The 25,987-nt window shown below is 33.5% G+C and overlaps 3 protein-coding genes across 3 annotated transcripts; 2 read left to right on the top strand and 1 right to left on the bottom strand.

The window, feature by feature from the left end:
- Nucleotides 1–4,252: 4,252 nt before the first annotated feature.
- Nucleotides 4,253–6,071, bottom strand: LOC105343527 (zinc finger CCCH-type with G patch domain-containing protein). The gene has a single exon (XM_011450919.4). The coding sequence runs from the start codon at nt 6,020–6,022 to the stop codon at nt 4,349–4,351; it is 1,674 nt and encodes a 557-aa protein (XP_011449221.3). The 5' UTR covers nt 6,023–6,071; the 3' UTR covers nt 4,253–4,348.
- Nucleotides 6,072–6,114: 43 nt separating this feature from the next.
- LOC105343526 (deoxyuridine 5'-triphosphate nucleotidohydrolase) lies at nt 6,115–15,141 on the top strand. Its single transcript, XM_066081434.1, has 6 exons — nt 6,115–6,323; nt 10,702–10,793; nt 10,895–10,939; nt 12,994–13,068; nt 14,341–14,411; nt 14,893–15,141. The coding sequence occupies exons 1-6, from the start codon at nt 6,163–6,165 to the stop codon at nt 14,947–14,949; spliced, it is 501 nt and encodes a 166-aa protein (XP_065937506.1). The 5' UTR covers nt 6,115–6,162; the 3' UTR covers nt 14,950–15,141.
- A 3,013-nt stretch (nt 15,142–18,154) lies between these two features.
- Nucleotides 18,155–24,616, top strand: LOC105343525 (myb-like protein X). The gene is made up of 3 exons (XM_066082418.1): nt 18,155–18,261; nt 18,473–20,690; nt 22,310–24,616. The coding sequence occupies exons 2-3, from the start codon at nt 18,550–18,552 to the stop codon at nt 24,474–24,476; spliced, it is 4,308 nt and encodes a 1,435-aa protein (XP_065938490.1). The 5' UTR covers nt 18,155–18,261; nt 18,473–18,549; the 3' UTR covers nt 24,477–24,616.
- The last annotated feature ends 1,371 nt before the right edge of the window (nt 24,617–25,987 follow it).

The raw sequence follows: 25,987 nt of genomic DNA, 5'->3' as shown, positions 1-25,987 counted from the left end.
CTCTTATTAATATTTTTACTGCTTCTTCTGAATAATCGCTGATTTTCTCATTAATATTTCTTTATTTTACTATCTATTATTAGTTAATTAAGATCAGACGACACATTCCTCGAAAAATGATAAATTGCATATTATTCTAGTATCTTGAACAAATGCCCCGTATAAGGTACCCTAATTTTTTTTGCAAGAAAGCTTGTCAAAGTAGTAGAAAATCAATAACAAATTCATAGAAAAAGTTATATAAAATTAAGGAATGTGTCCTCTAACCTTAAAGGGTCACGATTTTGGTCAAAAATTTTTTTTTCCGTTTTTAGCTCACCTGAACCAAAGGCTCAAGTGAGCTTTTCTGATCACAATTTGTCCGTTGTCTGTCGTTGTCGTAGTCGTCGTCGTCGTTGTTGTCGTCGTCGTTGTAAACTTTTCACATTTTCATCTTCTTCTCAAGAACCACTGGGCAGATTTCAACCAAATTTGGCACAAAGCACCACTAGGTGAAGGGGATTCAAGTTTGTTCAAATGAAGGGCCACGCCCTCTTTAAAGGGGAGATAATTGAGAATTATTGAAAATTTGTTGGTATTTTTCAGAAATCTTCTTCTCAAAAACTAATCGGCCTGAAAAGCTTAAACTTGTGTGGAGGCATCCTCAGGTAGTGTAGATTCAAGTTTGTTCAAATTATGGTCCCCGGGGGTAGGGAGGGGCCACAAGAGGGGGATCAAGTTTAACATAGGAATATATAGAGAAAATCTTTAAAAATCTTCTTCTCAAAAACTAATAGACCAGAAAAGCTAAAATTAAAATGGTAGCATCCTCAGATAGTGTAGATTCAAGTTTGTTCAAATCATAGTCTCTATGGGTAGGGTGGGGCCACAATTGGGGGATCAAGTTTTACATAGGAATATATAGAGAAAATCTTTAAAAATCATCTTTAAAAAAACTATTAGGCCAGAAAAGCTAAAATTAAAATGGCAGCATCCTCAGATAGTGTAGATTCAAGTTTGTTTAAATCATAGTCTCTATGGGTAGGGTGGGGCCACAATTGGGGGATCAAGTTTTACATAGGAATATATAGAGAAAATCTTTAAAAATCTTCTTCTCAAAAACTATTAGGCCAGGAAAGCTCAAATTAAAATGGAAGTATCCTCAGATAGTGTAGATTCAAGTTTGTTCAAATCATAGTCCCTGTGGGTAGGGTGGGGCCACAATTAGGGGATCAAGTTTTACATAGGAAATATATAGAGAAAATCTTTAAAAATCTTCTTCTCAAAAACTATTAGGCCAGGAAAGCTCAAATTTGAGTGGAAGCATCCTCAGATAGTGTAGATTCAAGTTTGTTCAAATCATAGTCCCTGTGGGTAGGGTGGGGCCACAATTAGGGGATCAAGTTTTACATAGGAATATATAGAGAAAATCTTTAAAAATCTTCTTTTAAAAAACTATTAGGTCAGGAAAGCTCAAATTTGAGTGGAAGCATCCTCAGATAGTGTAGATTCAAGTTTGTTCAAATCATAGTCTTTGTGGGTAGGGTGGGACCACAATTGGGGGATCAAGTTTTACATAGGAAATATATAGAGAAAATCTTTAAAAATCTTCTTCTCAAAAACTATTAGGCCAGGAAAGCTCAAATTTGAGTGGAAGCATCCTCAGATAGTGTAGATTCAAGTTTGTTCAAATCATAGTCTTTGTGGGTAGGGTGGGGCCACAATTGGGGGATCAAGTTTTACATAGGAAATATATAGAGAAAATCTTTAAAAATCTTCTTCTCAAAAACTATTAGGCCAGGAAAGCTCAAATTTGAGTGGAAGCATCCTCAGATAGTGTAGATTCAAGTTTGTTCAAATCATAGTCCCTGTGGGTAGGGTGGGGCCACAATTAGGGGATCAAGTTTTACATAGGAATATATAGAGAAAATCTTTAAAAATCTTCTTTTAAAAAACTATTAGGTCAGGAAAGCTCAAATTTGAGTGGAAGCATCCTCAGATAGTGTAGATTCAAGTTTGTTCAAATCATAGTCTTTGTGGGTAGGGTGGGGCCACAATTGGGGGATCAAGTTTTACATAGGAAATATATAGAGAAAATCTTTAAAAATCTTCTTCTCAAAAACTATTAGGCCAGGAAAGCTCAAATTTGAGTGGAAGCATCCTCAGATAGTGTAGATTCAAGTTTGTTCAAATCATAGTCTTTGTGGGTAGGGTGGGGCCACAATTGGGGGATCAAGTTTTACATAGGAAATATATAGAGAAAATCTTTAAAAATCTTCTTCTCAAAAACTATTAGGCCAGGAAAGCTCAAATTTGAGTGGAAGCATCCTCAGATAGTGTAGATTCAAGTTTGTTCAAATCATAGTCCCTGGGGGTAGGGTGGGGCCACAATTGGGGGATCAAGTTTTACATAGGAATATATAGAGAAAATCTTTAAAAATCTTCTTTTAAAAAACTATTAGGTCAGGAAAGCTCAAATTTGAGTGGAAGCATCCTCAGATAGTGTAGATTCAAGTTTGTTCAAATCATAGTCTTTGTGGGTAGGGTGGGGCCACAATTGGGGGATCAAGTTTTACATAGGAAATATATAGAGAAAATCTTTAAAAATCTTCTTCTCAAAAACTATTAGGCCAGGAAAGCTCAAATTTGAGTGGAAGCATCCTCAGATAGTGTAGATTCAAGTTTGTTCAAATCATAGTCCCTGTGGGTAGGGTGGGGCCACAATTAGGGGATCAAGTTTAACATAGGAATATATAGAGAAAATCTTTAAAAATCTTCTTTTCAAAAACTATTAGGCCAGAAAAGCTAAAATTAAAATGGCAGCATCCTCAGATAGTGTAGATTCAAGTTTGTTCAAATCATGGTCCCTCGGGGTAGGGTGGGGCCACAATTGGGGGATACATTTTATACAGGAATATATAGAGAAAATCATTAAAAAAATTCTTTTAATAACTATTTGGCCAAGAAAGTTCAAATTGGTGTGTAACCATCCTCAGATAATGTAGATTTAAGTTTGTTCAAATCATGGTCCCTGGGGGTAGGGCGGGACCACAATGGGGGATGAATTTTTATAAATAGAGAAAATCTTTAAAAATCTTCTTCTCAAAACTATTAGGCCAGGAAAGCCCAAATTTGAGTGGAAGCATCCCCAGATCATATAGATTCAAGTTTGTTTAAATAATAGTCCAGGGGTAGGGTGAGGCCACAATGGGGGATGAATTTTTACATAGGAATATATTGAGAAAATCTTTAAAAATCTTCTTTTTAAAGACTATTTGGCCAGAAAAGCTTAAAGTTGTGTACAGGCATCCTTGGGTAGTGTAAATTCAAGTTTTCGAAATCACAGTCCCTAGTGGTAGGGCGGGGCCATGATGGCGGTTTGAATTTTTACATAGGAATATATAGAGAAAATCTTAAAAAATATTCTGGGAAAGTTTTCATTACAAAACTCAGTACTATGTGTGAAAGCACAGGTTATGCAGATTTAAGTTTGATGAAACCATGATTCCCTAGAGAAAAGTGGGGCCACGAAATGGGGGGTAGGGGTATATAGGATAGAGAAAAATCTTCTTACAGGTACAACAACAAAAGGGGCTTGGTATTTACCAAAAAAAAGAGGTGGATAAAAATTTGCAGATTTTCAATTTTTTTAGCAAGATCTACTGTACTTAGTTGTCAAGATATTTTGATACTGTAATGCTAATTTGATCAGCATTAAGGCAATTGTTGCTCAGGTGAGCGATGTGGCCCCTGGGCCTCTTGTTAATGTTTACAACACCTCAGTAAGGCATTTTTAATAGGCAACCAAAATTTGAGCATCATTTGTTGAGTTTAAAGTGAGTTTACAGAGCTTACAATTCCTTGCCATGTAAACAAATCTTTTGTTTTCATTTTGAATGTTGAGGTAATTCTTCCAATCTTAGACCTAAACTGAATATGTTAAACGTTAGAAACTGTTTATTATGCTTAAAATAAATAAAGATCGACAAATCAGCTTGAAAAACATTTTTTGCTGGTATAATCAACCTATATGTAACCAAAAACAGGAAACGAGCCTTGTTTAAATGACAAAGAGTTGTGAGCCTCGTATCTTGCTCATAGCTTTAGACTGACCCTAAAATTTCACTTGACCATTAGAAATACATTCCTACAGCATTGCAAATAATAAAAATAGTAAAAATTGAATTTGGCCAAAATCGGGACCATGTCCCTTTAAAGTAGCATAAATTCTGATCACTAAATATGCATGAACCAAATGTTTTAATGCATTGGTATTTATTGCAATTGAAAGATTTTGCAAAAAAAAAATGGTTGCCATCATTCTTGCAGATACTGCAAATAATGTTATGAATGCACACTAAATAGAAACCTAGAATATAGTTAACTTTTTATGATTTCCTCTTTTTGTTTTATGGCTCTGTATTGTTTTTTCTGATGTTTTTAATTCTTGTAAATAATGCTCTGTTTTAGCAATTTTGGCTCTGTATTGCTTGGCCATTCCTTCATCTCTATTTTCATGTCTCTTCAGTGCTTGGTTGAGTCGTGAAAGTTCCCTCTCTGTGGTTCTGATTTCCTCCTCTGTTTTGAGTAGCTGAACATTCAAATTCCTATCACTTCTACCAGAGAGTTCCTTCTCTAGGATCCTGACTGGAGCATTTTTGGATTTCGGATTCGGATGGTGAATCAGCTCCTTGATATTTCCTTTCTTGCCACCTAGCTTATTATTGATAAACTGGAACACATCTGAGGATTTCACACTTCCTTGTGATAAGCTATTAGTTTTCTTTGTTGGTTTTTTCCTGCCCATTTTTTTAGACACATTGAACATGTCGCTATCTCCTGCTTTTTCTTTCAACTCCATTATTTTGTCCAGGGATTTTCCTTGAGGAATCAACTGGATTGGAACAGGCTCCGCCCGACCTTGACACATTTTCCCCAGTCCCTGCCCTAAGATGTACCCCATTTTGGCCATCAGCTTTGACCCAATTCCCCTTGTGTGTTCCTCCCACACTCCCAGTGCCTCTGTTGTTTGGGTTGGTCTCATAAAGTACCTGGGCATCATTTCCTCCTCTGATGAATCATTGTTTGAATCATCATCATCACCAAAATTTGTTTTCCAGTTTTCTTCCCCATCCTCATCCTCCTCATCACTTGAACCAGAATCTGTCGAGTGAAGGGGCAGAATGTCTTTCATATCCAGAGTTGCGGTTTCGTCGTAATTGTCATACGACACTGTGAATTGGTGATCTTTGTCCAGAATGTCAACAATCACTGCACGATACCAAAGACCATCTGTGAAAAGAGCTAAACAAGGAGACTCCATTTTCAGTGAACTGTACTTGGGTTCTGTGTACTCTCGAAGATCTTCGAGCTTTACTGAGTCTCCATGAGAGAATCTACACTGATCAGCCGAAAATTTGCACTTCCCCTCTATATGATACTCACACGGAAGCATGCCTTCATGAGTCGGATTACAAAACAACACTGACACCATAACTTCATTATCATCTGATATATCAATGTCTGTCACCATGGCATTGTGGTAACTTGATGACCCCCATTCATGTAGGTATGGTGCACGGCACAGAGTCCCCACTATTTCTGATAACTCCTCCTTGATGTTTTGTTTTAGCTTACAAACAGGATCTGTGTTGCTAGAACAGCTTGTTTCAGTCTTTGATGCACTGTTATCACCATTTATGAAAGTTGGATAATCATCATGATCATGCACAGTAAATTTACCATGTTCACTGTCAACAGACTCTTTCTCGTTACATTCCTCGGCGGCAATTGCTGCTTGAAATGCTGCGTACTCATCATCCTTAGAGTTGTCAGGGGTTTCATTTTCTAAACTTTTGAGAATGTTGCTCTTTTTTAACGAAAGCAACCCATCTTCTGTCAAGGACACCAGTTCCTTGAGATCCTCACGTAATTGCAATAGATCTGCATTCTCCACTGATCCCGCGGCCTGAAGAGTCTGTTCTACTTGGAGTAACTGTGATTTATACAATTCCAACGATTCCTCAAGTGCTTTTTCGTCCATTCCAAATTTTCTCAACCAAGTGAATATGACGATGGAATAACGAGCCCGATATCTATTTCCGCGAAACAGTTTACGAACGAACGATTTATTTTAGCCGAGGAGTTCCGAGAATAGTGCGCCAAAATTTCACTGCGCGGGAAATGAGTGCTGTTGAGAATAAAGAAAATATCCAGGAGCCACCAAACAAGAAACTCTGCAAGATGCCAGTCGAATCTGTAATGATGCAGTTTGCCAAACTGTCAAAAAATGCATTTTCTCCAACACGAGGATCCAAATTGGCCGCTGGATACGACTTGTATAGGTATTCAATTGAATTGTGCCGTACTTGAAAAATTGTTGGTCAACTGACACTGCCACTGTGGGATTGATATGATGTTTTTTTGTGTGTTTTTTTTTGTTATGTTTAGTTTTGTTTTTTTTTTATTTAGTTGGAATGCATTAACTTATTTCTGGAAATAATTAAACATGTTTGATATAATATTGTGATTTCCCTATAATCAGGTTGGGCACCAACCGCTGTTTGGTGGTTGGAGTCCCATTTGGTGGTTAAATGCCTGAACGGTATACCTATTTTACCTTCCAAATGGGACTCATTTTTCGTTCAACTCGGATTACGTGTTTCTGGAGGAAAGGCGCATCATGTTTATTAGCGGGTCAAGTACTCTGACATGTTTGCTTCATAATTAAGCATTCGTTTAAAAAAATTCATGTGTCGATTTTTCCGCACATGTGTTTAAAAAAAGGCCGATATGAAATGCTCCCCGGAAGTCGCGTATAAACATAGCGTTAATGTCTTCTAATAGATCGATTTTAATCAAAGTACGACATGGCCTCATTCTTTGAACTCTTTACTTTCAATTTCTATCATCCGAGCAAATGGAAAACAATACCAGCCAATGAAATCGGTGATCTTAAGTGAAATACGATGAAAGCTCAATTTAGGTATGGAGGCCCAATCGTACATGACTTCAGTAAAATTCCGTGACAAAAGTAAAGTCAGATTATGAAAATAATATCGAAAGTACATGGTAATAAGTCATTATTTATGTTATAAGAAAACAAATTTCGTTAGTTAAAATTTTAAGTAAGTTTTACTGAGAAATTTAATATAGCGCGATTGGGCTTCCATACCTAAATTAGCTTCTGACACGCACGTAAAGATCATTGTTTTGATTGGCTGCAATTGTTTTTCACATGCCCGGATGATAGAAATTGAAAGTAAAGAGTTCAAGGAATGAGGCCATGTCGTACTTTGATTAAAATCGATCTATTAGAAGACATAAACACTATGTTTATACGCGACTTCTGGGGAGCATTTCATTTCGGCCTTTTTTAGCTCACCTGAGCTGAAAGCTCAAGTGAGCTATTCTGATCACATTTTGTCCGTCGTCCGTCTGTCCGTCTGTCCGTCCGTCCGTCCGTCCGTCCGTCCGTCTGTAAACTTTTTACATTTTGAACTTCTTCTCTAAAACCGCTTATCCAATTTCAACCAAATTTGGCACAAAGCATCCTTATGGGATGGCGAATATAAATTGCAGAAATAAAAGTCCGATCTGTATTCAAAGCGGAGAAAACCTTGAAACTGTAGAAAAAGGGGGGTGCATTTTTAAAAATCTTCTTCTCAAGAACTACCGAGGCAAATTCAACGTAGTTTAGCATAAATTGTCCTTATGGGAAGGAAAATATAAATTGCAAAAATTAAGGTCTAATTCAGTTTCAAATCTGAGTTATTACGAAAATAATGATAAAGGAAAGGCGTGTTCAGCTTCGGTTCGGTTCGGCATCCGCTAAAATGGGTAGGCAAGACTTGGCCTGGTCAAAACAAAAGATTGGCAGTTATTAATCTGCCAATCTCATTAAAATTTCAGGATATTTGATGGACCAGTTATATTTGTATTCGCTGTAAATATTGCCGCAAAATAATGCGTATTTGGAATTGACAATTGTCGATCTGCCTTGGCTTTTATTTTGCCACGGCCCGGGTTTGCATACCCATTTTACCAAGACTCGTATTCAATACTTCTAAAACGAGGTTCTTTGTTTAAAGCAGCCATGACATTATACGAAAAAGGGTCGATCTGACTATGATGAATTTGCTTGTTATGCAACAGTTCGTGTATGAAGGGAAATTTTTGAAACATGCAAAATATATTGGTGCCGATTTTGTGAAGTAAATTGAGGCTAAATATTTCAATGCGTTGACAGATTTCACACATGACGTTGGTGTTAGCTTGTTCTGATTTTCGTTTCGTTTTCATTATTTATGCTTTGTAATTTAACCTGGGAACTCTTGTATTTCGTGATTTTTACGTATCAATTCAAACAGAGACTTCGGTAAATCAAACAGTTAACTGTTTACCTGCGCAAATTAAGCAAAATCTGATGTATCAAAAAAGTACTGAAATACAATTCATTCTATCGGTAATTCGGCTTTATCTTTTGCGTAATGGTAGATTAATGCAATAGGTTTTGTTGAGATCGATGCTCGGCATTTTCTCGAGTTTATTCAGTTTAAATAGAGTTTGATATCGCTGAAGGAAATATGTAGGTATATATACATGTATATATATGATTCATTTCGAAAAAATAAATTGTGTTCTTTATTTGTTATAGTGCATGCATGTTTCTTGTGTTTAATTGTTTACAATTTCTATTTACTAACCATATTTGAGTGTTAAGCTTCGAATTATAAGCAAGATACAGAGATTTGCTCACAATTCTATGTTTGTACACAGATCTTAAAAACTAAAGATTGAAAAGGTAAAAAATTTGTCAATATTTATTAATATATCAATATTTATTAAGAAGTCTGTTCTGCCAGAAACCAATTTTAACAACTTATTGTATTGTAAACTTAACCTTTTTTCGTCATTATTACTCCTACTGTACATGTGATCCTTGACTGTGTTTGTGTACATATGTATAAACTGATTTTGAACCTTAAATACCAATGAACTGGTCTTGAGTGAATAAAAGAATTGAAAATCTTAGGCCATTCTTTTTTTCCATTTTAAATGCTGAATAGGAAATACCAAGTTAAAAATCTTAAGCTGAATGTAATAAAGTCATATCAACAAAATATGACTGAAACCTAGGGAAACTGTGAGCTCTGTATCTTGCTTATAATTCTACGATTGACGCTGAAATTTTGGTTGAACATTAGAAATTCTATATGAATTAGAGTATGTTAAATACTTGTACAAACAAAATAGAAGAATGATATTCTGTATATACCTACTCTCTGGGGTCCCCTCATTATACAATAAATAATGTGAAATCTACATCAATTTTGATAGTTTTTCAGACACGAGTAAATAAAAACGACTTCTTTAAAACAGTTTCCATAGTTCTGACACATTTCTGTTATGGGGATAAAATAATTATCGCTATTCCTAAGAAAATATCACAGCGGAAAATTATCCTGGTTTGTACGCGAGGTAAATAACAGTCATTTAATTATAATGGAGAAGACAAATTAAATTTTTGAATGTTTTAATTTGAGGAATTGAGCACATTGAGGTACAATTTTCTTCTTCACATCTGTACATGTAGGATTTTTAAAATAAAATACAATAACTATTATATATTTTTTTTAAATACAATAACAAGTAAGTAGTTGATGAAACAAATGTACCTATATGCTCTCATATTTTGATCGCTTTACAAAGTGGGGGGGGGGGGGGGGGGGGGCAGAACGAAAATATAGGGAATTGGAAGTTTTAAACAACTTAACAGTGTACCCCTACCAAATGTTTAGTTTTATATCTTGCGTAGGATTTTCTTATTTTGGTAAAAAAATAGTATTTCATAAAGGTCAATGTCAAATATTACGTGTATGCAAAAATAAGTGTAAAATTCGAATACTTGACAATATTTATTTTTTGTTATTCTACCGAGGGACCATATGGCACAATATCTTTTGAACGCCAATTGTTGCTCAGGTGAGCGATGTGGCCCCATGGGCCTCTTGTTTAAACACATGTGCGGAAAAATCGACACATTAAAATTTTTAAACGAATGTTTAATTATGAAGCAAACATGTCAGAGTACTTGCCCCGGTAATAAACGTGATGCGCCTTTCCTCCAGAAAAACGTAATCCGAGTTGAACGAAAAATGAGTCCCATTTGGTAGGTAAAATAGGTATACCATTCAGGCATTTAACCACCAAATGGGACTCTAACCACCAAACGGGGGTTGGTGCCCAACCTGATAATGTTACAGCTTGAAGTTAGTGTTCACGTTAATAAGCAGTCTGAAATTGTTCTATTCTGAAATGTTGGTGTATGTACTGGAATATGGCCTTACTCAAATATCAGATCAAACATTATAAAAAAAACCATATAAATATTTCCCAAAATCCATATACAAGGTCCGGTTTTGTAGTTTACAATTACCAAATGCATGTGAATTTTAGCAAACGAATGTTATTTTCATAAATAAGGTGTCTTGTAATACGAATAATTTTGGCAAACCGATTGAAGATGTCATGTGTTTGATTTTTCTCATTTCAAATTTTCAACAGGGCCGATGTGTAATATTCAGCGTACCCAGTTCCTATGAATGCTGGTCTAAACATGAAATTTACCAATTTAGCCCATTAGATCAATTAAAAAACTGATTGACATAGTAAACCTTGTTCTCAAGGCAATGTTTACAGTTTTCAAATTTTTTTTTACAGTGCTTATGATTACATAGTTCCAGCAAAAGGGAAAGTAATAGCAAAAACAGATATTCAGATAGCATTACCAAATGGATGCTATGGAAGAGTTGGTAAATTGATTTATTTTATAAATATTAAATTTTTTGCTTAAAGTGATGAATTTGATGTGTCTCTTTATGGAAACATCTTATGAAATGTCTTTATTTTGTAGCACCAAGATCTGGTCTTGCAGCAAAACATTTCATTGACGTAGGAGGTAAGTTGAATTTGTTTTTAACCAGGTTTTCCAAAGGAAAAATCTGATTTTTGAAATGGTGAAAATGGTGGGCGGGTGGCTGTCAAAAGGGTACCCTTATTGTAACGATAACTCCTCCTACAGTTTTCAAGATAGGAAGTTGATATATTGCAGATCAATTGTACATTAATCAGAGATGTGCATACACTTGGATTTTAATTTTTGAAAATTTATGAAAAAAAATGCTACTTGTTGAACTTTTATTTTTATTTTATTTTTGCAGAATATATATATATATATATCTTTTTTTTGCAGAATACATGTATTGCATATAGGTTACTACATTTATCTGGATAGTTAGTGATTATAAATTCAGGATTGATAAATGGATTATGGATACTGTTTACATATTAAAGAAAACCTGGTTTGCTGTCACATTGAGAGCTTTTCACTTGTTTACAAATTAGTTTAGAATTATGTTCAATTATAGGTTGATTTTTTCAATATTCTTTTGTATTGAATGTACCAAATGAATGAGTGATGCAAATCCTCCAAAGTAGGATGAAATATACTGGTAAATCATTCATTGAGAAAAAATAGAAGTTCGATGATTTTATTTACGTTACCAAACTTTCAATTAGACTAGTGAAAATTGTACATATTGTTGTCCAATAGGCTAATCAAGTAAATCATGTATAATTTTTTTTTACAGTGCATCAACATTGCGTGGTATAAATAAAATGTGGAAAAAAAGGGACAATTTACATGTAATTCAATTTTTATGTTGTAAGGTGTATCAATTTTTCAAAAATTATTCACATTTTTAATTATTTTAAACACTGCAATACATGTACCATTTTATCATCATGCTAATCATTTTCACGGGCTTCACCAAAATCTCCAGATAAAAACTTGAATCATTTCTAATATCTAATATTATGTGTACAATTCAAATTTTATTTACGAGTTGACAACAGAACAGATAAATTAACTTGATTCACATCGCATTAGAAAAACAAATCCTTTTGCAGTGCTTGCATTTGCTTTTATGTATGATTTGTTAAAAATTGTAACAATTACCATACAAAAAAATGGTTTAAATCGAAATCTTTAAATCCCCACCATTCCTTTTATTCAGGCACACTAGCCACAAAGTAGAGACATTATATGGTATTTTTAATTGTTATACTTTCATGTTAAATACTGAAATCTGATTGGTTAAGACGCAGTTAATAATATTTACTATTACCCTCAGCGTTAGCAACGCACTTGGCAACGGGTAACATTAAAAAATGTTACATGCGCGAAAATTATGCGCGTACGGTTCGCTGTAGAATTCACGTTATTCCTATATAAAAGCAGTAAAATTTTCTTAAAAATTTTAAAAAAGACATTCAGTATAACAAAATAAATAGTGCCTGTTTGGGAGGATAACAGTTGAAATTGACACCCCTCGAAAACCATTGTCAACCTCCGCTTCGCGTCGGTTGACAATGGTTTTCTCGGGGTGTCAATTTCAACTGTTACCCTCCCAAACAGGCACTATTTATATACTGTTAACTTTGGAATTTATAAGAAATAATGTGACTTTATTTGATATTTTGTAGGTCAAATGTCCAACAACAATTTCTTGATGTCAGTGTTTAGATTTATTCCTATTAATGCTGTTAGCTAATGCTTATTCATGGCCTCATACTTATTTATAGATATAAACCTTTTTTACTACTTTTTCCATAAGATTAGGAAGGTTACTCAGTGATAAGGACCTCAAATATGCGACACTTGTAAAGGCATTTGTGAAAAGAGATATTAACAATGTTCTCAATACATGATTGTACTTTGGGAACTTTTCTCACAAAAGAAAAAGAAATTTGTTTACAATATAACACAAATGCAATTGACAGTATTTCAAATCAAATTTTATAATTTCACTGGGGTATAACTTTTGGGTAGGTATATTAACATTGAATCTACTGGATAGCAAATCAAAAAAATATCGGCATAAAAGATAATAGTCTTAGTTGATATAAATGGTTGTTTCTATATATTTTACATCGTAAATGTTTACTTTGTAGCTGGTGTGATAGACCAAGACTACAGAGGAAATGTGGGAGTTGTTCTATTCAACCATGCAGATCAAGATTTTGAAGGTAAACTTAAAAATGCCTTTAAAAAATATTATTTTGTTTATAAAGATTGATTTTAGCTCACTGGAGTTTTATCCTTAAGTGAGATCTTCTGTTCAAATAAGACTGTCATTTGTAGTCAGCATTATTTGCTGCAATTTAACATTTTCTTTGGAACCAGTGGGCTTGTTCTAAAAATGAAAAGGGACACCCAAGAAAATGATGTGGCCGATAAGCCTTTTGTTCCTAGAAATATTCTACTTTCCTGATTGTAATAATAATAATCAGCTGTTAATTTGTATGTCCTTAGCAAATAAGCACAGAAAACAGCTTGCTAAATTAGTCTGATAAAATAAAGTTATTTATGCTTCAATATTTTGACATGTTACTTTGAAGATCAAGGCCAAAGTATTTTGACCTAAGGCCAAAGGTCAAGGCTATAGAATCATTTTCTCCTGGTAGAATTAACCCCTATTTACAATTTATTTGGACAATAGCAAGTTTATTGTCAGTTTTGATGGAAGCCATCTTATGTAATGCTTTGTATACTAAGTAACCATCCTGGTGATGTGTACATGTACTACACTTTATAAATAGCTTTCATTACCAAAGATTCTTATTATTAAATGATATGGTAAGCTACTATCGTGGATATACTGTGGATATGTTTTGCATGGTTCATAAAGGCTGCCATCATGCTATTACATGTATTTTCTGTAAAAACTCGGTTATAATGAATTCCTAAAGACCATTTCATTTATTTTATCCATTTTTTGTAATAATTGTATTATGAATTCAAAGAAATAAGCAGAGGGAATTCTTTATATATACATGTTTACTTCAGCATGACAACCATTTGTGTGTTTATTCACTTAGGCAATAAATTAGAAAAAAACTTTTCGGAATTTTTTAACAATCTGATTAAGAATATAAAATATTTGTGAAAAATAAATTCAAATAAACAAGTATGTCAATTTTATTGACAACTTCTTACAATTTAAAATAATTTGAATTATTTGTTATAATAGATGTAAATTTCGTTATTTTCTACCTCTACGGGGCTCAAAATCAGTTAGTTATAAATGTAAATTTGTTATATCCAAGATTGTTACGTGGTTAAAATTTTACATGGATTTGTTATTAAAGAATTCCAGGACTTCGCAAAACTTCAGTACATCCTTATTAGGTACTAAATGAGTTATACTGTATGTGATATTTTTTTAATTTACCTGTATTGCATATAGATATATATCTCTGCATTAAAATCATCTATAAAATCATTCCTTTTTTATATAGTAAAGAAAGGCGACAGAATAGCTCAGCTTATTTGTGAGAGAATTTACATCCCAGAGCTACAGGAATGTCAGGTAGGACAGCAGCAATTATCATACTGGCGTGCGACCAGTTCTCGCCGAGTACCATTTCTCGCCAGTACATTGTGACGTCATTTTTCGTATATTGATAAAATGACCTCACAATGTTCTGGCGAGAAATGGTACTCTGCGAGAACTGGTCGCACGACAGTACTGATAGAATCTTAATTTCCTTTATGGCCCCCTAACATTGGAGGTAACCCAATGTTATTTCATAGTCGTAAAATGTCCAATTTCTTAGTCACTCTTTGAAAAATTGATATATTAATATGATTGATATAGCATTTACTATTTCTTTTTAAAAATGTCATTGAAGTACGAATTAAAAAAACTGAAGAGACTCAACTTTGATTAAAAATAAACTCATTTCGTTGATTAAAATTTTAATGACAGTTTTTAAAAGTAAAAATAAAAAAACTAGATTTGTATCCTTAATGGTCTACTTGATGTAATTCACAAATTTTTATGTTAACAGGATTTAGATAAGACAGACCGCGGAGATGGTGGATTTGGGTCAACGGGAAAAAACTGATGATAATTGACTGTAATTGACAGAAAAAAACTGATGATATTTGACTGTAACAGAAGAAAAACTGATAATATTGAAAACTAATACAGGAAAAACTAGTAAAATTTGATTACACCAGAGACGAAAAAAAAACCAACAGCTGGTGATATTTAAAACTCTATCAAGCAAAATTCCCAAAACCACGCACCATTACAAGTGTTAGGGGATTGATTACATGTACAATGGTAATGTTTTGAATGTATTAAAATAATACTGTATAGAAGAGTTTTCTCTTCTTTACCAAGCTTCCATTCCTTGATAACTTTTCATGATATTCAGGGGACACTTTTTACTTGATCAAAATCCTGCCTATGCTCAGTGTTCATATTAACTAGTTTATTTTGTATTTGTTGTTAGCTTGAAATATTGATTTGCTATGGCCATGTTCTTGAAAGTTATTAAATCATGCATGTGACTTGTTTAAATAATGAATTTGTAAAACTATTTTGCTTGGTTCATTTGCAAATGATGCCACCACATGTGTTCAGATTGTATATAGTCATTAGTGGTATTATGTAGAAATGTTACTTATATCTTTGGTTTCCAATATACAGAAACGTTAGTACATGTATTAGTATTCTTTTGTTTACATGTATTTTCCTCAGAACATCTTGCTGCCATCTGTTCTCTTTGTATATGTCTTTTGCCAAGAATGAAAAGAATGTTTTGCACTCGTGTATAATTTTGATAAGTGTTTCACATTTTCATGAATATGATTTGATCATCTCATGGCATTTAAATGCTGTTGTATAAATGTTCACAATTTGTGTCAGATAAATTTAAAAATGAAAGAGTAATGAAAATAAAAGAATAAATGAATGAAAGATTATATAGAAAGGATCTTCATTTGGTCAATTAAAAAAGATTAAAGAACTGATTTCTTAAATACATGTTTATTCTTAATGGAGTAAACATTGAAGTATGAATTATATTCTTTAACTCATGTTATTTGCTTTGTGATTGTCACATTGGCTCTGGTTAAAAAGCTTGTTTTATTTACAAGTTAGTTTATTAGTTTATGTCCCATACTACCTTATAGTGTACAAATTGGAAATGATATAAATATAAGTAATGAATCATTCATTAAATATTATGAAGTGATAATTTCGGTCGGAGCGTGGTCAAATCTATCATAAAGCCCTTCTTTTATTGGATTTGACCACGCCCTTACCGAAATTATCACGTCATGAAGCCCTTGGGGTTTTATTTGACTTGACCACGCCCCGACCGATATAATTATCTCAGAATACTCAAAGAATTATTTCTTATTCCTCAAATGTTTGCATCACAATAGAACTTAATCACACATATATATTTTTTTTTCTGCCAAAGAAAAAAGAAATGGTCATATTTCTGCTAGATGGTTTTAACAATAAAGTACCATTCTTTGAGTTTTATGATGTGAGGATTTTAATTTGGTCGGAGCGTGATAAAATCCAATAAAGCCAGAAGGGCTTTATGATAAATTTGATCACGCCCCGACCGAAATTATCACCATGATATTCAAGGAGTGATTCCTTGTTACCTATATATGATTTTCAGCAATTGTACGATTAAATATTGGACATAGATAAGCAAACTCCGCAGGTGCCCCAATTATACGTCATTTGAATTTATTGCCTGTATAGTACAAAATCAATACGCAGTGTTATCACAGGCAAAGACACTGAAAAATGTAAATTTATTTACTTAACACCATCTTGATTTGTCATTTATTCAAAATAATCCGCAAAAAATGTTTTTGTTTAGTATCTGAGAAATATTCATTCAATTGACACTGAATCAAATCTTAGAAAAACATTGAAAAAGAATTACAAAATTAAGGATGACATTTACTCAGAATGAAAAAAAATTTACTGATGATAATGAAAATACATTTATTGTATATTATAGATCTTTGATTGTAGTGAGTTTTTTTTCGCTTTCAAAAAAGCAGGTCAATGACTTATTTTTTAGTTCACTGCAATTTAATATTTTTTTGAAAAATCTCAGAAAAGTTTACACTACGATTGAGATTTTTTTAACTGTCAAAAAAACAACAAATAATAAAACATTTTAAACAAATGAAAGTTTATGAATAGAAGTGGCACTAAATAGATTATAAAGCAGTTACTGTAGGATTTCAGCAACAATTTAAATAATATTTCAGTCCGAATTTCTTCTATCATTTTCCAAATCCTTACCAATTTTTGATCCAATTTTCCACACAAAAATGAATGATGATAATACAAAAACATTTATAATATTCAACCTCTTTCATTGACCCAATTCTGTTGGCATAAAATTATATGAGGTCAGTAATCAAAATTTTGAGATATGGTGTCTTTTATCGTTTCTAAGAATTTTCAATATTTTTACTTCACCCGAAGAACAGAAATACTTCATGTATGAAGAATGAGGGTTCGACTGAACAATTTTTGCCTTTGAAAGAATTCACACAAATCGCCATTCAATAATTAATTTCCTTGACAACCCATCCTTGTTTGGGCAAACTTGCTATAATTTTGTAAAATGATGGGATAGCAAAGTAACATGTCAATTTAATATTTATACAACAAACGATTAAAGAACGAACAAATAACACATTTTAACAGGCAACATTCTTCCTGAACATGTTAAGTTATCTGGAATTTCAACGGAAATAGTTGTTTTGTATTGGGAGGGGGTTGAAGCGAAGTAAATGATTAAAAGGTTAATAGATACAGTTAATGGAAACATGCTTTTAAAAACTGCATTAAATATGTACATGTCAATGTATACCATGTCTAAAATAAGTCATAATAAACCTAAGAAAAGGTATAAATCGCAAAATCTTAAAATCACTACAAATTTGCATTAATTGCCTGATTAAAGCCCAAGAATTCTACCAGTCACTATTTTCACATTAGCTACGAATGCACATGCACTATTTATATTAGTTTGCCTTGTTAGAGATCGGCAATAAATTTCATAACACAGAAATCAAATAAACATAAAACACATTGTATCTTCATTATGGAAGCAAAATTTGTTATTCTACAGCAAATGTTTTTGTATGTTGTAATACCTACGATCCTGACATGAACGCCCCTCTTGAATTAAACCTAGTTCAATTCAATTTTTAAAGATCAAATTTTTAAATGTTGACTATTGATTACGTAGTAGTGTACGATTTCTAGGCTTTTGTATTCTGCTGATCATGCAGACATCGGCTTTCTGAAAACGGTCTTATAACCACTGAATGACTCAGATTATTCCAAGTAAAGAAAGCGAAAGCACATATAACATTGGAAGAAGGTAAGAATCTATGTTTTTAATACAAGCGTAACCAAGATATGAAGGAAAAACTAAAACAAATACCATTTATTTAAAGAATATTTTAAATGAGAAAAGAACGTGAAGGAATCGACTTCCTCAAATTGTTGTAAAGTGATTTTTCTCGTTTTTAACTTGACAATATGTGCTCTTTCGCGAGTTAAGTTGACGCTAGGAACCTTGTTCTGTGTAGATTGATTGTCTGGTGACAAGAAGAGATTTACACCATACACTCGTTACTCCTAATTAGTAACTCGTAATTAGAACAGAATGGAAACACAACAAGAAGACCTCTGCTGTTTGAGCAATGAAGAAAATCGGGCTAGTCCTGATGTCCCTCACACAGAGACAGGGAAAACCATCCAAATTACAGAAGACGGTCAATATTCTTCTGTTAAGATGACTGTACGTGATATTAAGGGCAATGGAACTGACGTAAATATCTATTGTGAAAGCAACGAATCAGAGAAAACGCTTTCCGATGATATTATAAACTTGACGTCGCAAAACGACGGTATGCAAGAAACCATTCCAGCTGCAACTTCCGAAAAGATAGAAATGCACGAGGAGATATATACATCGTTTGTTAATACAGAATTGAATAAGAAAACCTATGATGTGGTAGAGATACAGGAAGATGTCACCGACTGTTTAATTGTTGGGTTTAAAGATGAAGAAACAAGGTCTGATGATCTTTGCGCAGACAGATGTACAACTCCACAAGACCGAATAACAAAAGACTCAGAATTGTGTAAGAAAACATATGATGTGGTAGAGACACAGGAAAATGTCACCGACTGTTTAAGTTTTGGCATAAAACATGAAGAAACAAGGTCTGATGATCTTAGCGCAGACAGAGGAAAAACTCCACAAGACCAAATAACAAAAGAAAGTCCATGCATTCCACCTGTAGAAAAGTTAAAAACTAAAACAAATGAAACAAACGAGGCTATAATCCAAGATGAGAAAAAGACAAAAACCGATGGACACGAAGGAAATCATACTGTTGAGTTCATGGACTTGAGAATAAGAAATATAATCAATGACCATGATATTCAACCCACATGTAATCCACAAGTGAAAACAGAGAAACAGGAGGAAAATCAACATTCATTAGACGTAAATTCGATACATGCTGCAGATTACAGAGATGGAAATACAAATAAATGCAAATCAAAGGAAATATTGAACGCAAATGCAAGTACTCCTCAGTTCCTTGCAGGCGAAGACGCTTATATTTCTAGACCATGTTTAGCGCAAAACCTCCAAACCTGCAAATCGTTTTCATCATCGCCCATTGATAAAACAGAAGAGAACTCTCACACAGATTCAAAGATTTTAAAACAAATAAAAGAAGTTGACTCAAAATCTGTAAGAATCGTTTTGATTGGACAGACCGGGACTGGAAAAAGTGCAACAGGAAACACAATTTTAGGAACAGAAAAGTTCAGCACTGATTCTTCCTTCATCTCGTGTACCTCAAAACCGCAGAAAGAAAGTTGCGAGTATAATGGACAAATTTTGGAAGTGATTGATACGCCTGGTTTATATGACACGTCAAAAACGGAAGAAATAGTCAAACGAGATCTAAAACTTTGTTTAGAAATGACATCTCCAGGCCCTCACGTGTTTTTGATCATTATAAGTGTAGGGAGAATAACAGAGCAAGAGAAGTACACGTTGAAATACATGTCAGAGATGTTTGGGGATGAAGACTTCTTAAATCACACAATATTGGTTATAACACGAAAAGAAGACTTGGATCCTGAACTTGATTCGGATGATGAAGATGAAGATCACGATGTTTCGGATCAATTGAAAACGTTTATTCAGGATTCAGAAGATCTTACTCGGATTGTCAAGCAATGCGGTGACCGATGTTTGGCTGTTTCCAACTCTGGTCTCGTTCAAAGCAGCAAACGCAGAAGAGATGCCCATGGGATAATCCAGTCAGTATATAAGTTGATAGATAAAAACAAGGGAGTTTGCTACAGCAATGATATGTTCAAAGAGTTGGAAAGACAAAAAGAAATTTTACGGAAGGAGGTAGAATTAAAGAAACAGAGGTTGGCCGAAATATATGAGAGGGAAGAAAAAAAGCGACAAATGCAGATCAAGATTCGAAAAGAAAATATTCAAAAGCTGGAGAAAGAAATTGAAAAAATGGCAAAGGAAGACCATAAATCGAAATTGGATGATTTAAACCGAGATTTGAAAAGAGAGCTAGAAGAATTAGAGGCCGAAAATAAGGAAAAAAGTCGAAGAAGGCAGGAAAGGATTGAACAAATGAGAAGAGAAATCGAAGATCTCGAAGACGAAAGCGAGGATTTGGATAACGAAATAACACGCAGTCAAATAAAACCAGTCCATGTAAAATCAAGTAGTAAAAGGAATTCTACTTGTCGGATAATGTGACATAATGTTATTAAATTTGAACGTCACATTGGATTTTAGATGGTTGATCAAAGGTCAATTCAATATTGTCTATCAAAGAAAAACCTATTCAAAGTAACAATATGTAACGTTTGTTAATGCAATTGCTAACTAATGCATATCTTTTCAGATCAATAACTAAATGAATTTTGTGTAATCAAATTCTGTAAGCATTTATAATGTTCAGATTTATCTAAGTGCAATTAACTGGCTTGTTCCTATCGGTATCATGTACTTGTTTTCAGAAAACCGACCAGAAAAGTTTGCGAGCACAAACTTGATCATTACATTTATACATTGAAATTTGAACATATATAAAACCCCATTCCTTCTTTGTAGTGCCTCATGACTTCATATTCGAAAGCAAACATCTGGTATTCTTAAGTGCATTAAAATATCGAGAGAAGGATCTGCTATGCAGACATGGCAAATACAATATAGAAATATTTACCATTAGTCTTAGATCTTTTAAGGGTTGCCAAAAAATACAGAACAAACATTTGAACTCTGCACTGCAAATATCGATATTAATTACTTAACGATGATAAGATAATGTTATTTTGCACTCCCATTATGATTAATAAAACTATTTTTGTGAAGTAAATGTGTTTTTAGGTCAAAGTCGCCTTTAGGAGAAGTACAATATTTACCTAGCCAAACCGAGAAGTACAATATTCACCATTGGTGAGGTGAATATTGTACATCGAGGGTAGCCAGGTCATCGTTTTCACCGGGAAAAAACCCCAGCAATAATTGTTCTATTATATAATTCAGCGACGTACGATACGTCCGTTATCAAGGAAAGAAAACCTTATCATCTCTAAGTTTCAGGCCATTGCTATCAAACTGATGCGATGTTTCATTGGACATCGTGAATAATGATAACAAGTCGTAGCAATTTTGAAATTCCCAATCTATTTTTCGTCCAATGTAGAAAACAATCAAATGTTATATTGACCCCTTTGATAAGTGATGGTGAATATAATGTTTTTTCTCTCTAGAATGCTGGATACTAGTATCAGCCAATCAGAGAGCTAGGAAATAAGCATATAATACACACTTTTATTTCATTGATTAAATTACATGTGTAATGTGTCATTGTATCTTATTTCTTTTTGTTGGTTACGGATTTTATATGAATATATAATAATTTTTTTTTTCAATTTCTGATGTTGATTGTGAATTTCGTATAAATATTATGTATAATTAACATAATACATTTTAAAGGTTTTTTATTTGTTTTGATTTTGTGTGCACTTGAAAATAAAACATCATAGAGAAACAAACGAATAAAATTTGTTATATTTTTATACATTTATAAATGATTGGATAGCTCTGATATTTAAAAGAACTTTATAGAAATAAACATTGCCAGTTCTTCACAGACAGATGTGTTAATTTAGTAAAATAATCTTTAGTACAATTTGATAATGCAAGTTTACGTAACAATTTAAAAGAATTGAACACGACTGATATAAATGTATTCTTATTTTGTAGGTTTTAATTGTAAACATAGCGAAAAGTTTGAACCTAATTAAACAGGTTGAGGGTGGACCTTGAAAACCATTAACTCGCCAGGACTTAGAGAAAACGTTTAATACCCTGGTAAAATGGACCAAACCGCCAACGAAGAAACAACTGGAAAAGATATAAACATTAAAATTGAAAACGATAGAAAAGTGGCATCAGTTCTTGGTGGCATACATACTTCAAATATTGCAAACTCGCCACACATGGACGAAAAAGGTATCGCGGAACTAAATTCAGATGACTTGTTAGAAGTAGGAACTGAATCCATCACTGATCATACGATTTTGGATGAGAAACAAAGATCAGATTCCTCATTTACCGAGAATCATATTTTAAATGCCCGTTTTGGTCAAATGGATATACCAGGTGTAGATCAAGACGAAAACTCATGTCGAAGAGGAATAGAACAACACCGGAAAAATAATGAAAAAGAAAAACCGGAATTAAATTTTGTAGAGGTTCACGGCGATTCAACAACATCTCTTTCTATTGTATGTCATAAACACGCTGCTGCTCTAGGAGAAAACCAAGATAGGAACTTCCTCGGGGAAGGAACAAACAACAGCCATAAAGCCGACGAGAAAAGCACATCGGTACAACCCAAATTAAAAGATTGCAAATCGAAAGATGAAATCACAAGTATTTCAGGTAACGAATTGCAGAATGGAGTTTTCATTGATAATACAATCCCATATGATGTTGAAATTACATCGCAGTGTTTTGTCTCATATCAAACTGATATCAATAAAGGTGAGATGATCAGTAACTATGACGAAAACGAAGTCAGGAAAATCGAAAAAGCAACAGACTCAGAGATCAAGGAGCCATGTTCTGTTGTCGATAGCGATGTTTCTGATGAAATGTTGGATATCGCAACTTCTATGAAAGATGAGTTACAAATGAATTGTTCGACAGTTGAAAATCCCGAACAAGATCGTAATAATGATCTTCTGAAAGGTTCAAATAAAGATCTAAAATTGAGTGCTGCGTCGAAGCAATTCCAAAGCGATGAATGCACTGAAAAAGAAGAAAAAAACCATGAAGATCTGAAAGACGAGTTGGTACAAAAAGAGCTGACTGAAAGAGACAATGCCCAAAATTCAACTGTAAAAAAGGATGTGGTTATGAAAACAAATAATGTAGAAACTTCAGCAACAAAAACAATCCGTGTCGTGTTGATTGGGCAGACAGGGGCAGGAAAAAGCTCAACTGGAAATACGTTATTGAGTGCCAACAGATTTAGAAATTCATTTTCCTCAAAATCTTGTACAGAAGTATCTCAGAGAGAATCGACATTGAAGAGAGGGTTAATTTTAGAAGTCGTTGATACCCCGGGGTTGTTTGATACCCACAAACCACCAGAAGAATTAAGAAAGGAATTTTTGAATTGCATGATGATGACAAGTCCCGGTCCACACGCTTTCTTATTGATTCTTAAAATGAATCGTATCACAGAACAAGAGAAGAAAACTCTTCATTACTTAAAAGAAATATTTGGTGGAGATCAATTTCTGAGCCACACAATAATTGTTATCACCAGGAAAGAGGATTTCGAAGAAAAGGCTTTAAAAGGCATAGAAAAGACAAATGAAGACATTCACGAATTATTTCAAGCCACCCTAGAAAATTCACCGGACCTGCACCACATGGTTATGCAATGTAAAAAACGCTGTTTTCTACTTTCTAACAGAGGGAGAGTTGATGGAATTAAACGTACCGATCAAGCTAATCAACTATTGTCATTAGTTCTCGAAATGACACAAGCAAATGAAAACACGTTTTACAGTTACCAGTATTTTATAGACTTAGAAGAAGAAAGAAAGCTAAAACAAAAAAGAGAGGCTGAAAAGAAAGAAGAAGAAGAGCGATTAAAAAGCGAAATGGAGCAAAAAGAAAAACTTGCAAAAATTAGAGAAAAAGAACTCGAATTGGAACTAGAACGCGCATATATGGAACAGGAAAGAGAGAAAGAAAGAGCAAGGAGAGAAAGAGAGCGATTGGAAGCTAAACTCAGAAAGGAAGAACGTATTAAAGAGGAGTTAAAAAGGCAAAGAGAGGAAGAGAGAGAACAAGAGAGATATTTAGCGCAGTTAGAAAGAGAAAAAGAACGTAAAGAACGCAAGCGGGAGAAACTTCGCCGGGAAGCCAGACAGGCTAGGGAGGCCGAACGCTGGTACACCGAAGAAAGACCTAACTCAACATCATCGAGTCAATGGGGGTGTGTGATGATGTAATATGAACACAATTGTGACTGTTGATTCCTTAAAATGTTTGTTTACACTTTTGGTCACATGAAATAAGGCAGATATAATGTCTACTAATACAAGAAACTATCCTTACTTCAACTTCATATAACAGGTGTATATTATGTTATTTATGGGCGCGCTTGATTTTCCTGATAGTGTAAACCATGTACAATTTTGCTATCAATCGCGCCTTATATAATTAACTTTCCGTTATCCCTTGACACAGCTGTACTGCATCTTCATTTAGGAAGTATCAACAATGAAATTTAACTATCTACCTATTGAAAAAAGGTCTTTTGAAAAGGTCGAAAATATCAAAGCAAAACATAATTAACTTGTAAGATGTTATATTTATAGAATTAATTGTCAAAATATCTTATTCAATTTTTTATAGTAGATTTTTTCTTTGAATATATTCTTTATTTTTTTCTATCATCTGTGATTGTTTTCTATCAATCGCGCCTTATATAATTAACTTTCCGTTATCCCTTGACACAGCTGTACTGCATCTTCATTTAGGAAGTATCAACAATGAAATTTAACTATCTACCTATTGAAAAAAGGTTTTTCGAAAAGTTCGAAAATATCAAAGCAAAACATAATTAACTTGTATGATGTTATATTTATAGAATTAATTGTCAAAATATCTTATTCAATTTTTTATAGTAGATTTTTTCTTTGAATATATTCTTAATTTTTTTCTATCATCTGTGATTGTTTTGGGAAAAAAATAAATAGATTCATGATAATTATAAAGAATTATTTTATTGAGTAATTCAAGTATGTCTGCCTGCACAAGTAAGTCGGACATGAAACACAAACGACTACTTGATATTTATGAATATACGTTAAAAATTCACGATGTGAATGACTGATTTGGTTTGACTTGATTTCAGATGTTATGCTAACCAAAATATAAGGAGAATATTTGATATAAGTACGACCATTTTGTAAATGTAACATCGCAAATGTAACCTTATACTAATGCAACGATTTTAAGACAATGATATTTTGGTTTCATAATGTTAAAGGTACATTTTGTCGCTTGCACTGAGTATTTGTTCCATATTTGAAAATGTGCAAAAATGTCAAAGGACTATGTGCGGTTTTATGCATTTTTTGCCCCCCAAAATCAAAATTTTAGAAAGAGCTTTAAAAATAAGGTGAAAGATAGTTAAAATCATATTGGATAGAGGTGTAAAAGGTTATCACCACAGTGACGTCATAATGTAGAAATGACGTCATGAAGATTGCATTATTTTGATAAATTGATGTTTTGTAGCGAAATATGGGTGTTTTCCGATGGTTTTTCGACTGGGAAACATCGAGCGCAGGCTTGCTCAAGTACCATATTTTAGTATTATGTGTATAACTATCTGAAGAAAAACATATGTTAAAATCGCACTTGAGCAGACCTGCGCCTTATACTTCCGAATGCAAAATATATAGCAAAAAAGAGAATATTTTCATTTGTTTGCAAATTTGCGGGATTTGGACCA

Source organism: Magallana gigas, chromosome 4, assembly GCF_963853765.1.
Source record: "Magallana gigas chromosome 4, xbMagGiga1.1, whole genome shotgun sequence".
NCBI classification, from domain to species: domain Eukaryota; kingdom Metazoa; phylum Mollusca; class Bivalvia; order Ostreida; family Ostreidae; genus Magallana; species Magallana gigas.
This window is presented reverse-complemented; position numbering and strand designations above follow the sequence as displayed.

Bases quoted from the DNA above. Each gene is read 5' to 3' on its own strand.
- LOC105343527 (XM_011450919.4), bottom strand. From the start codon at position 6,022: ATGGACGAAAAAGCACTTGAGGAATCGTTGGAATTGTATAAATCACAG.
- LOC105343526 (XM_066081434.1), top strand. From the start codon at position 6,163: ATGAGTGCTGTTGAGAATAAAGAAAATATCCAGGAGCCACCAAACAAG. The intron at 13,069-14,340 runs GTAAACTTAAAA...TTTTTTATATAG, and splicing joins TGCAGATCAAGATTTTGAAG to TAAAGAAAGGCGACAGAATA. The intron at 14,412-14,892 runs GTAGGACAGCAG...TTATGTTAACAG, and splicing joins CAGAGCTACAGGAATGTCAG to GATTTAGATAAGACAGACCG.
- LOC105343525 (XM_066082418.1), top strand. From the start codon at position 18,550: ATGGAAACACAACAAGAAGACCTCTGCTGTTTGAGCAATGAAGAAAAT. The intron at 20,691-22,309 runs GTGACATAATGT...AGAAAACGTTTA, and splicing joins AATTCTACTTGTCGGATAAT to ATACCCTGGTAAAATGGACC.